The sequence below is a fragment of the Ooceraea biroi genome, chromosome 9 (assembly GCF_003672135.1).
Source record: "Ooceraea biroi isolate clonal line C1 chromosome 9, Obir_v5.4, whole genome shotgun sequence".
NCBI classification, from domain to species: domain Eukaryota; kingdom Metazoa; phylum Arthropoda; class Insecta; order Hymenoptera; family Formicidae; genus Ooceraea; species Ooceraea biroi.
In genome coordinates, this window is record NC_039514.1 from 8,542,409 (window position 1) to 8,555,900 (window position 13,492).

Here is a 13,492-nt window from a genome sequence, read left to right on the forward strand (position 1 = left end):
TGTAAATTCGAAATGGCCGGTGATAGTCATTTCACGGTAATAGCGGCAGGGGGATGAAGAGTACGGCGAGCGAGCAAACGAGCCGGGAGCGAATCGCGAATCGCGAATGCATAAAGCATAGCAAATCTCGATCGCACGGGCGCAATCAATGGAAACGCTTAATTAGCACGTTGATTTTTTTCTCGACGTCGCATCACCGTCCCTATCGATCGGTTTTACCGTCTATCACACACGATTATCGGGAAACGTAAAAAGAAAGAATGCAAAAATCGCAAGTGATTCCCAACGTGCGCGGGATTATCGAGGGAGAAGCAGAGAGAGAGCACGGTCGCCTTGATAAGTTCCACTTTACCAGTTTCCGAAGATGTGCAGAGAGCCGAGAATTACTTGCCTCGGCCACTCTTCAGAGTAGAGCATAATAAACTCGTTAAGATCGCTTGGCATCGTAATCGATAATCGCGCGCACGTAACTAAAAAGACCGGCATATATACATATATATAGTGAGTAACAAAAATATTCGGACACCACAGTATTTTTGAATATCGGTGTATATTTCAATTGTTTAGGAATGACAAAAATAAAAATTTTTTTCTTATGATGTATCATTTATTGTAGTTAACAAAAATATGCAATTTAATGTATCTATGTTTAGCCATTACATTTTTATAAACATTAAATGAAATATTGTCCGATTTTTGCGTTACAAAAATATTCGGACACTCATACCAAATAAAGTATTTTAAAACTTAACCGTTGAAATTTCAATACTTGGTAGCATAGCCCTTTTGATTTTGGACATGCTTCAAGCGTTTAGGCATACTAGAAATAATTTTTCTTAAATATTCGGGACTTATTTGTTGCCATTCTTCTTGTAACTTCTTCTTTAACTCTTCTTTTGTACGTATGGGAGTTAAGAGTATTCGCCGGTCCAAGTCATCCCACAGATTTTCGATGGGATTTAAGTCTGGTGATTGAGGTGGAGGGTGCAACACTTTGGGACAATTATACAATAAAAATTCTTGTACAATTCGAGCTTTGTGTTTGAGATCATTATCTTGATAAAATTTGAATGTTGCTTCAATTCCCATGTGCGCAGCACTTTGCAGTAAATTATCTTTTAATAACTTCAAGTATTTGTTTTTGTCCATAATATTTTAAATAAAAACTAAATTGCCAACACCAGCGGTTGAAATACAGCCCCAGACAAGTATACTTCCTCCACCGTGCTTAAACGTAGCACGCAAATTTTTTGGATCTAACTCTCTGTTACGTTTACGCCACACCATGGCTCGTCCATTGGACCCAAAAATATTGAATTTACTCTCATCGCAAAAGATCACATCATCCCACCATATTTTATCCTTGCTACTAAATTCTTTTGCAAACGCCACACGTTTTCGCCTGTTCACCTCGTTAATAAATGGTTTTTTTCTGGCTACTCGGCCATTATATCCATTTTCTTTTAATGTTCGACGAATTGTTTGGGGATGCACACTTTTTCCAGTTTCTTGAGAAACTTCAACTGCTAATTTTGGAGCACTCAAACGTGGATTGTTTTGTATCTTTCGTACAACTTGTCTGCGTTCTCTAACATTTAATATCCTTGGCCGGCCAGTTTGCGCTATGGATTCAATGCGATCTTCTCGTTGGAACCTTCTTATAATGTCCGCAACAGTGCTCTTACTTAAATTTAACAGGGTACCAATTTCACGATAAGATTTTCCTTTTTCACGATGGAAAATCACGAGTTGTCTTATATTGAAAGATGTATCTTTGCTTTAGCGACCCATTTTCACTGACGATAGACGTAATACTGAGGATAAATGGAATTCCAAGTTCCTGATACTCATAGTATGTTTGTAAACATTGGTTTTGACCGAGGTACTGGTGTCTTAGATAATGTATTGCCTAATATATTGAGAAAATATATTGACTGTCCGAATATTTTTGTAACGCGAAAATCGGACAATATTTCATTTAATGTTTATAAAAATGTAATGGCTAAACATAGAACATTAAATTGCATATTTTTGTTAACTACAATAAATGATACATCATAAGAAAAAAATTTTACTTTTGTCATTCCTAAACAATTGAAATATACACCGATATTCAGAAATACTGTGGTGTCCGAATATTTTTGTTACTCACTGTATATGTATACGCGTATGATACTCACTCGACTTGAAGGCACCGCTGTCCCAATTCTCGAGCGCCCTGCGGATCTGAAAGAAAGCAAAAAGGGCGCGGTAGAATTGGCTCTTAAAATACAATGACCAACATACGAGGGCGGAAAAAGGGTGAGCGGGGACCATGTATAATGCATGAGGAGAGTGACTCGAGTTCGAGCGCGATTCACGTCGCTTTCCGATCCATTATTTCCGTTCTGCCGCTTCCATCACTTGTCACTCAAACTCACAGCTCTCGCTCGTGTACCTTGCGTTATTGTGAAATTGCTCTCGCGCATTTGTGTCGGCGTTTCGATAATTGCCGCTACAGAGAACACTCTGTCATTATACCAACACACGATACGTCTAAAAAATAACATTATTGACATTACACCGATTTAAACACTAGTCGTACACGCAAACGTACATGCGGAAATAATAATACTCCGCTGCCGTGACGCTTATAGTCCGATCAAAGTATTGTAAGATCTGGAAAGATAGTGGAGACTGACAGGTCGTATAGAGGATCAGAATGAAAACAAGTTGATCACAACAGTAGGAGTATTGGCCGTACAGTCTAAGAGCTAGGCGTGTGAACCAGGGATCCCGGAGAGTTCGAGTTCAAATCTAAGGCAGTCTCCTAGTTATTTTTCGCCTCTTACAATTCAGAAGTGGGATAAAATCCGCTACTCCTCGAAGACAGTTGAGATTCATCCGCTACCCCTCGGAGAGGAGGGAGTTGAGAAACAGCTGGCCGGTAGTGAAGCCTGAACATGGAGGTCGGGACGGACTCAGAGGAGTGAACCAACATGGAGATTGGGAAGGACTCAGAGGAGTGAACCAACATGGAGATTGGGAAGGACTCGGAGGAGTGAACCAACATGGAGGTTGGGAGGGACTCAGAAGAGTGAACCAAAAATGGATGTTGGGAGGGACTCAGAAGAGTGAACCAAAAATGGAGGTTGGGAGGGACTCAAGTGGAGTGAACCGACGATTTGGAGACATTCGGGGACGAATGTAATGTCAGGCTGGCCGAGCTGTAAGATCTGGAAAAATAGTCGAGACTGACAGGTCGTATAGAGGATCAGAATAAAAACAAGTTGATCACAACAGTAGGAGTATTGGCTGTACAGCCTAAGAGCTAGGCGTGTGAACCAGGGATCCCGGAGAGTTCGAATTCAAATCTAAGGCAGTCTCCTAGTTATTTTTCGCCTCTTACAATTCAGAAGTAGGATAAAATCCGCTACTCCTCGAAGACAGTTGAGATTTATCCGCTACCCCTCGGAGAGGAGGGAGTTGAGAAACAGCTGGCCGGTAGTGAAGCCTGAACATGGAGGTCGGGACGGACTCAGAGGAGTGAACCAACATGGAGATTGGGAAGGACTCAGAGGAGTGAACCAACATGGAGATTGGGAAGGACTCGGAGGAGTGAACCAACATGGAGGTTGGGAGGGACTCAGAAGAGTGAACCAAAAATGGATGTTGGGAGGGACTCAGAAGAGTGAACCAAAAATGGAGGTTGGGAGGGACTCAAGTGGAGTGAACCGACGATTTGGAGACATTCGGGGACGAATGTAATGTCAGGCTGGCCGAGCTGTAAGATCTGGAAAAATAGTCGAGACTGACAGGTCGTATAGAGGATCAGAATAAAAACAAGTTGATCACAACAGTAGGAGTATTGGCCGTACAGCCTAAGAGCTAGGCGTGTGAACCAGGGATCCCGGAGAGTTCGAATTCAAATCTAAGGCAGTCTCCTAGTTATTTTTCGCCTCTTACAATTCAGAAGTAGGATAAAATCCGCTACTCCTCGAAGACAGTTGAGATTCATCCGCTACCCCTCGGAGAGGAGGGAGTTGAGAAGCAGCTGGCCGGTAGTGAAGCCTGAACATGGAGGTCGGGACGGACTCAGAGGAGTGAATCAACATGGAGATTGGGAAGGACTCAGAGGAGTGAACCAACATGGAGGTTGGGAAGGACTCAGAGGAGTGAACCAAAAATGGATGTTGGGAGGGACTCAGAAGAGTGAACCAAAAATGGAGGTTGGGAGGGACTCAAGTGGAGTGAACCGACGATTTGGAGACATTCGGGGACGAATGTAATGTCAGGCTGGCCGAGCTGTAAGATCTGGAAAAATAGTCGAGACTGACAGGTCGTATAGAGGATCAGAATAAAAACAAGTTGATCACAACAGTAGGAGTATTGGCCGTACAGCCTAAGAGCTAGGCGTGTGAACCAGGGATCCCGGAGAGTTCGAATTCAAATCTAAGGCAGTCTCCTAGTTATTTTTCGCCTCTTACAATTCAGAAGTAGGATAAAATCCGCTACTCCTCGAAGACAGTTGAGATTCATCCGCTACCCCTCGGAGAGGAGGGAGTTGAGAAGCAGCTGGCCGGTAGTGAAGTCTGAACATGGAGGTCGGGACGGACTCATAGGAGTGAACCAACATGGAGATTGGGAAGGACTCAGAGGAGTAAACCAATATGGAGATTGGGAAGGACTCAGAGGAGTGAACCAACATGGAGGTTGGGAGGGACTCAGAAGAGTGAACCAAAAATGGAGGTTGGGAGGGACTCAAGTGGAGTGAACCGACGATTTGGAGACATTCGGGGACGAATGTAATGTCAGGCTGGCCGAGCTGTAAGATCTGGAAAGATAGTCGAGACTGACAGGTCGTATAGAGGATCAGAATGAAAACAAGTTGATCACAACAGTAGGAGTATTGGCCGTACAGTCTAAGACCTAGGCGTGTGAATCAGGGATCCCGGAGAGTTCGAGTTCAAGTCTAAGGCAGTCTCCTAGTTATTTTTCGCCTCTTACAATTCAGAAGTGGGATCAAATCCGCTACCCCTCGAAGACAGTTGAGATTCATCCGCTACCCCTCGGAGAGGAGGGAGTTGAGAAGCAGCTGGCCGGTAGTGAAGCCTGAATATGGAGGTCGGGACGGACTCAGAGGAGTGAACCAACATGGAGATTGGGAAGAACTCAGAGGAGTGAACCAACATGGAGATTGGGAAGGACTCAGAGGAGTGAACCAACATGGAGGTTGGGAGGGACTCAGAAGAGTGAACCAAAAATGGATGTTGGGAGGGACTCAGAAGAGTGAACCAAAAATGGATGTTGGGAGGGACTCAGAAGAGTGAACCAAAAATGGAGGTTGGGAGGGACTCAAGTGGAGTGAACCGACGATTTGGAGACATTCGGGGACGAATGTAATGTCAGGCTGGCCGAGCTGTAAGATCTGGAAAGATAGTGGAGACTGACAGGTCGTATAGAGGATCGGAATGAAAACAAGTTGATCACAACAGTAGGAGTATTGGCCGTACAGTCTAAGACCTAGGCGTGTGAACCAGGGATCCTGGAGAGTTCGAGTTCGAGTTCAAGTCTAAGGCAGTCTCCTAGTTATTTTTCGCCTCTTACAGTATCCTACTCGACTATCGGGAACATCTGTAGCCCGATGATGTCAAAGACCTGAAACGGTTCGAGGCCAGACCACGTCCTCGAGAGAGATGCATGCATTTATCCGTTGACTTATGACGCAGCAAGAATGCAATGGATATGAATGAACTTGACGATCCCTAAGACCCCCTTTATCCACAAAAACATCGGCAGGTCGCCGATAATGTTACGGTAGCCGCAAAGCAGCAAAGCCGATAGCGCAAATTCCGCTGCAACCCACACGCTCGCATAATTCATCGTTAGGGCTCTCACGGCTTTAACGATAATCGTCTCACGATATCAGCGAGCGGATGGAGAGAGCGACTTGGCGACTTTTCGACACGTGGATGCGTGATTTTACGGGCGTAATAACAAAATGGAAATAAACCGGTCCAGAAAGAATAGCGCGATGTGCATCTGACACGTAGTAATTAATTTCGCCGTAATAAACGTGCCGCGCTTCATGAAATTGTATTACACGGTTTCGGAGCAAGAAATGCCGCTCCGCGAGCATGTTCGCGGAGGATGAGTTCGTGGTTTTGTCCAAGGCGTACGTAGGTACGCGAAAGAGTGATGGACGGGATGCAGCACTCTCAAGGCCTTTTAATGGCAAGGTCTTCCAGGCCACAAGGCGGATGGAAATTATCGACGAGAGTCAATCAGCTTGCCTCCGAGCTACGAATACGTATCTATCGGAGGCACCGTGTAATCACAATAAAACTGCCGCCGCTGCCGCGCTGTGTACGAGAGAGCTCAATTCCTAACAACCAATTTGTTCCGGTTTAATTGCTACGTCTTACGTGTGGCTATCGCAGGAAAGCAGAGCTCGCCCGGCTTTAACACAGCGCCAGGCAACAATTATCGCGATAAATTGTACGCCGATCTCCCGAGCGTACTTCAAATTTCAAAGGAGTGGCGCTGCATCGTTCCTCTCGCACAATGCAGATTGAGAAAAAAAAGCGGGAGAGAATGCAAGAAAGAAGGTCAAACGTCTTATCGCTCGGAACACCGAAACGCTCGATTCGAATCAGAAGGTAATTTTCAGCAAAAAAAGAATGCACAATTTTTCGTTAAACTATTAAAAAGATATCACGTGTTCTTAATTAATGCGTAAACGAAAAATGTGAAATTAAGAATAATAAATTTTCAATTCTCTCACGTGGATTTGAGACGAATATCGGATTAGAAAACATCGAAATCGAGTTTGGTTCGGCCGCTGCGTTAGGTCGACGACCCGTTCTTATCCGAGCGTGAGGGATTAGGAGTACGACGACCCGTTGAGCCATAAAGCGATAAGACACGTCGGATGAGATAATTTCTAATGAAAAGGGTAGATCTGTGTGTTTGGAAGAGAAACTCAACTTTCCAGAAGCGCAGCTTTCAGACATCAACACGCTCCAGGAGTTTCCCGATCTGGGGTGGCATTCGATTTGGCATCATCCGCAGCAAGAGACGCGCGACATTCCACGCGACGCACGTTAGGAATTTTTGTCGCGCCGTCTTGATTGCGAGTTATCACGCGTTACGTATCAATAAGTCACTCGACTCGACCGGCGAGAAAGGAGAGAGGGAGACGAGTGGAAATGATAGCCGGCGTGAAATGAAAAAGGGGATGCTTGTAGAAGCAGTGATACGTGCGTTGCATCGTCACGTCGTTCCCGGCATCACGATGTGATGCGTCGGCGTGTCGATGCGTTTCTTATTGTCAGATACGTATCTATGTTAAGCGCGCACGCACTGCGTACCTCCATGCATTTATGCATCGCATTATACGCGCGGGCGACGACGATAGGTGCAGGGTGACCCATTCATTTTCGAGGCTGCCGGGAGTAGAGGAAGTCTCTATGTTTCTCGCGGTCATGAATTATGTATGCGTACGCGATCAGAGATCACCGCGTATCGTATCGTTCACTCTCGTCGCCGCCACTGCCACCGCCGTGAATAACAGGAAAATGATTTATAAAATAATTAAACAGGACCGCGTTACGACCGCGATTACCGCGCGGAAACCGCGTTAAACTCTGCGTAAACGCCATCGTCGAACACGGACAGCGCGAACGTCTGGTTATAAAGTCGCGTAAAATAATGATTAGACGTTGCGTGAATTAATCGACTGTGAAATTATTAATTAAACGGGCTCCCGCGAGGAACGTGTGCGGTACGCGGTTTCGCTACGCGTTTGATTCCACCGCGAGATGCATACAGGGTGGCGTTTCACGGCAATCCGCGCTTTTAATTTCTGCGACGGTACCTCTGACGAATTCGAGATCGATTCTTCCGCGGTTTACCGCATCCCGCAAAAAAATATTGAAATAGAACTATAAATCAATCGATCTAAAAAATTAAATTGCTTTACACGAAATTAGGATCGCGAGACGCGAGACACCCTGTATAAGAAGACCGAAGACGATAGCCGCGGTGTTCTCCTATCCTCTGAATAGTGATGGACGTTCGATTATCGATAATCGCGAGCGGCATGGATATTACGACGGACACCGTGGCCAATTTTTCGCTGGAGCTGCTTCTCTGCGTCGCGCGGATACGCAGATGCATTCCTCGGAGGCGGTTTTAATTATACGTCGCACGCGCACGCTCGTCCCTGCCGCCCATCTAGGACGACGACGAGTATGCGAGCGGAGGGCGTTTCCAAAAAAAAAGAGATTCCAGCTTGAACCCCTTGCGTGTTATTAGGAGCTTACTATGCGTAGGCGTTTATCTCATTATTATTTTATAGTCGTCGGATCAGTCACTCTTTTTTTCCTCCGTCCGGGAGATTGACGATCGATAAACGAGATCGTATGACGCACCTGCGGCGTCGATGCTTTCTACGCATCGATCGGCTATCGATACTTCGCGGCCGAATGTCGTCTCCTTGCGTTTTGTTCATGTTAATCGCGCTTCTCGCTCTGCTACCAGCGGAGTAATTAATTAAACGCCATTGGAGCGATAAACAGCTCTTTGCCTGCGTCGACGCGGTAAAAGAATAACGTGCCACGAGATAGCTGGATGGAATCCGATCATTTTTGCCGACTCTAATTATCGCTTCCTGCCAATAGAAGAGATGTAACTTGGCTCGGTCGCAAGGTGTTATTAATATTTAATGCCTCGATCAAGCATGATTATTTATACGGCCGAGCAGTATGACATCGTAATTCCGTATTTAATCAACATATTCGCGATTCAATAAAATGTGTACACGTGTATTAAAATAATTAAGACGTAACAGTGGTAATTTTGAGGCAATCACCAGACGGAAACGAGACCGCGGCATTCATAAATGTAATTTCGCGAGAGCTGATCGAGCTGATCGAGAAATCGTCGCGTTATTCTTTGTGCCACTCATCGAACGTCACGAGAGACGGACGCGCGTTCGAAAAACATCTCTCATTGCCGCACGTGGCGGCTAATTCCGTTGGATTCATGACCCAGACTGTGGCACCCACGTGCGCCGGATGTACGCCTCCTTACTGCTTCACTGCCGAATTAAACAACGGACGACTACGCTTGCTTGGGTGCTGTTCGCCATGTGGACGTGTCCGGAGAAAGTAGATTCGCGTCCCTCGTAAAAAAGTCTCTTTCTCTTTCTGGCCGTCCGATCGCGTCGCCCGTACCTTTCCGCGCGGCCGATCGGCTGCTTTTACTTGCGCTTTAATAATGTTGTAAAGCCGCCTCGCTCGATCTCTCGACCGAGGAATCGTCCTTCTCTACACGGCGCGGCGGAGCTTGTCGGGAAGAATGAGCCGCGATGCGGAAAGGCAACGGGAGAAAACGCGAACGATGATGCGCACATGACGTATGTACCCGGAATGTAACACGACAAGAGGCGGTGGGAATCACGTAGCACGGGAGTGCATGCAGCACTTCTTCAATTTGTTCCAGGGAGCGCGCACGATGCTACTCGTAGAAAATAAACAGCAATCGCATAAAATAAAATAATAAATTATGAAAATATGAATTAAAGTATTCCGCCTCTCGTATCGAAAAATCTCCATTGAAACGGTTAGTATTGCAAACGCGATAACCGCAAAAGTCAATGATGTACGATACGTCAAAATCAAGAAACGGCGATACAGAGAACCGGAAGAGAAATTTCCGAGAAAGCAAAGATTTATAGTTCCAAGGAATAAGATCCTTTTATCGCTGCATCGTTTACTAGAATTCTGCCTTGGATCCGCAAGTCCGATAAAGGAATTTTTGCATAATGGAGTTCTATTGTATCTCGTGTAAGGGTGACTATAAATTTTATTCGAATGGAAGAATCCTCTGCGTGTGAAAAGAATGCCACTCGCGCGATGAGCCTGTCGTGGGATGCTGCGAATCTAATATGTCACGAGCGTGGTCGTTAAAGTGTTTATCGACTTCATTCAAATCGAAGGATCAGAAGAGAAGAGAAGCCTCCGTGTCTTCTCCACCTTTTTCTCCTCCTGGGACACACGAAATATGCGCGCTCGTGTATACCACGAAACGCACTTTCTCTTGTCTCAGATTAAAGCGCGCCGCTCCGGTGAGAACGTTTTATCGCGATTTCCTAGGGCGAGAGACCGCGAGTTTGATTAATACGTGCAGAATCAGTCAGACACAGGCTGCATCAGTCAGCCTGAGATACATTTAGCAAAGGGTCCAAACACAGAAAATCAATAAAGAAGCATTTATATATTAGGAATGTGATTTAGTTTTGAGGGTTTTGCAACAGATGGCTGTAGTGTCAGTTTGTTCCAATAGCTGCTTCCGATAACTGTTCTTTCTTACAGTCTTGACATTATCCATCACATTTAGTAGCATTATAGCAATAGATGCAATAACAGTCGTGTTTATATCATCGTAAAAATGCAACTTCCGAAACAGCGTTTTCGACGTGCGTTGCTTTTGTTTTTTAATCAGAAGAAAACTGCGGCTGACGGTTATAGAATTCTTGTGAAAACTTATGGTGATTCTGCCCCATCGATTAAGACGTGTGAATACTGGTTTATACGCTTTAAAAGTGGTGAAGGACAAAGAACGCTCGGGACAACCAAGAAAGCTTGAAAATGCAGATTTGCAAGCATTATTGCACGAAAATCCAACAGAATCCACTTCAGAACTTGCCAGAGCATTAAATGTTGATCGTACAACAGTTACCAAACATTACATGAAATGGGAAAAATTCAGAAAGAAGGGAAATGGGTTCGACATGAATTATCGGAAAGTGCCATTGCGAACCGGTTGAACATTTGCATTTCGTTGATCGCCAGGCCAAAAAAGAAGAGTCTTTTGTCTCGGATCGTTACTGGGGATGAAAAGTGGATCTATTTTGATAATCCGAAACGCGGAAAATCATGGGTGGATCCAGGCGAACCATCAACATCCACTCCGAGACGCAATATTGACGGTTCAAAAGTAATGCTCCGTATTTGGTGGGATAATGTACTATGAGCTGTTAAATCCGCATGAGACTGTCACGGCTGATCGTTATCGACACCAATTGTACAAGTTGAAGCAAGCCTTGGACCAAAAATGACCACCAATTGTGAGTAAACGACGGAAAGTGATTCTTCTTCGTGACAACGCTCGACCTGACGTTGCGTTATCAGTGAAAGAAACACTATTAGAGCTTGAATGGCAAGTCTTACCGCACCCCGCGTATTCTCCGGACATTGCTCCATGCGATTATTATTTGTTCCGGTCGATGCAACACGCTTCAGAGGATACACACTTTCATAATTTGGAAGAAGTGCGAAAATTCGTCGACGAATGGATCGACTCAAAAGAAGAGTCATTTTATCGTGGTGGAATCCATCTCTTGCCAGAGCATTAAATGTTGATCGTACAACAGTTACGCAACATTTACATGAAATGGGAAAAATTCAGAAAGAAGGAAAATGGGTTCGACATCAATTATCGGAAAGTGCCATTGCGAACCGGTTGAACATTTGCATTTCGTTGATCGCCAGGCAAAAAAGAAGAGTCTTTTGTCTCGGATCGTTACTGGGGATGAAAAGTGGACCTATTTTGATAATCCGAAACGCGGAAAATCATGGGTGGATCCAGGCGAACCATCAACATCCACTCCGAGACGCAATATTGACGGTTCAAAAGTAATGCTCCGTATTTGGTGGGATAATGTACTATGAGCTGTTAAATCCGCATGAGACTGTCACGGCTGATCGTTATCGACACCAATTGTACAAGTTGAAGCAAGCCTTGGACCAAAAATGACCACCAATTGCGAGTAAACGACGGAAAGTGATTCTTCTTCGTGACAACGCTCGACCTGACGTTGCGTTATCAGTGAAAGAAACACTATTAGAGCTTGAATGGCAAGTCTTCTCCGGACATTGCTCCATGCGATTATTATTTGTTCCGGTCGATGCAACACGCTTTAGAGGATACACACTTTCATAATTTGGAAGAAGTGCGAAAATTCGTCGACGAATGGATCGACTCAAAAGAAGAGTCATTTTATCGTGGTGGAATCCATCTCTTGCCAGAAAGATGGGAAAAAGTGATAGAAAACGAAGGAAAATATTTTGATTAAGGTATTCATTCATTATCATATTTAAATACATGCGTTTTTGAGCAAAAACACCCTCAAAACTAAATCACACCCCTAATAAAAGTGAAAGGAAAATGAAAATAATTTTTGTAACCATTTTTATAACCATTACACACAAGTACCTAAATACTCCTCTTTTGCTTTTTTTCTGCACCAGAAGAAGACTTGTAAAAGCGCAAGAGAATTCAATGGCAAAGTGTGACGTTACGTTCCCACTGGCGAGTACAGAAGAAAAATTCAAGCTTATGCGTAAAGTTGCATCATCCCGCGTGCATACGCTCGTACGATTAGTCGCGAGTGGTCGCCTTATGAATTAACCGGCTGCGTAGGGTCATTAAGCAGCGGCGTGCCTCTCGTAGGAAGGATTCTAATCCTTTGGTGGTCTCCTGGCGCGAGTGCACGAGCTTTGAGCATGTTCGCCGTATGCCGAATGGAACGTGCAACGTATGAAAGACCACGTCCACGTATTGAACTAACTGTAACTAACTCGCTGCGGAACATCTCCGCACGGCTCTTTGTACCTTCACGCAGCGCGGTTCGACCAGCGAACTGTTCCTCGCTCTGCGTGCCTTTACGACGCGCATTTTACGCCTTCGAGCCTAATAACGACCGACGGAAATTGCAAGAAACCCTACAACGCTAAAGAGATCCGCGACGAGAAACCGTTGTTGCGATCCGTCCAAGTTCCCGCATGCAAATGATCCTCGAGATAATATACCGCGATTTTAAAAGCATAATTATTTCGTGATTGACAACATTCAAGTTTAATTCCACTTCTCTTGATATAAAGCAAATTAATAGTTTCTACTTTATCTTCTCGATTTTCTTTTCTAAGAAGACGAAAAGGAGGATACAAAATAGCCCATTTCTCATCCTCCTCAAAGTTCTGTTCTACAAAGAATAAAAAACAAATTGGCGACTCGCAGAAAGGAATGGTCCCATTAGCAATCACACATGGACATGGTCGAATAAGGACATTTATCATTTTTTTGATACTGTCGCCGAGTGTCTGTTAACTCCCCCAGCTTGCTCTCGGTGATGATGGCACGTTAAAAATAAATGTCGCTAAAAGGCGCGATCAAGCCCTGCACCCCAGCGATTAATTCTTTTTATATCTGTTATCCGGTTTCTTTCTTCGGTTGCATTCCCGGTCGCTTCCTTATCCCCGTACTAAAAGCTCGCGCAGGGCCGCGTTATGATACACATAATCTAACGATGGAATTTCTTTGTCGGTGTGGAAGACCAATCGTTCGAACGAAGACGGGGGAAACTGAAGAGCCGGGTTATTAAACTTCCTGTCTTTCGACTATGCCGACGTGATCTATACTCTTGCGCGGACTATCTTTATGAGCTTGC

At 44.8% G+C, this 13,492-nt stretch overlaps 1 protein-coding gene across 4 annotated transcripts in view; it reads right to left on the bottom strand.

The window, feature by feature from the left end:
- The window catches only part of LOC105278915 (rho GTPase-activating protein 20), a 195,391-nt gene that overhangs the window by 132,623 nt on the left and 49,276 nt on the right, over window positions 1-13,492 (bottom strand). For all 4 annotated transcript variants that reach the window (XM_026972136.1, XM_026972138.1, XM_026972135.1 and 1 more), the window contains exon 4: window positions 2,181-2,226. In XM_026972136.1, the coding sequence (XP_026827937.1) occupies window positions 2,181-2,226 (46 nt within the window). The remainder of the gene's footprint in view (window positions 1-2,180; window positions 2,227-13,492) is intronic.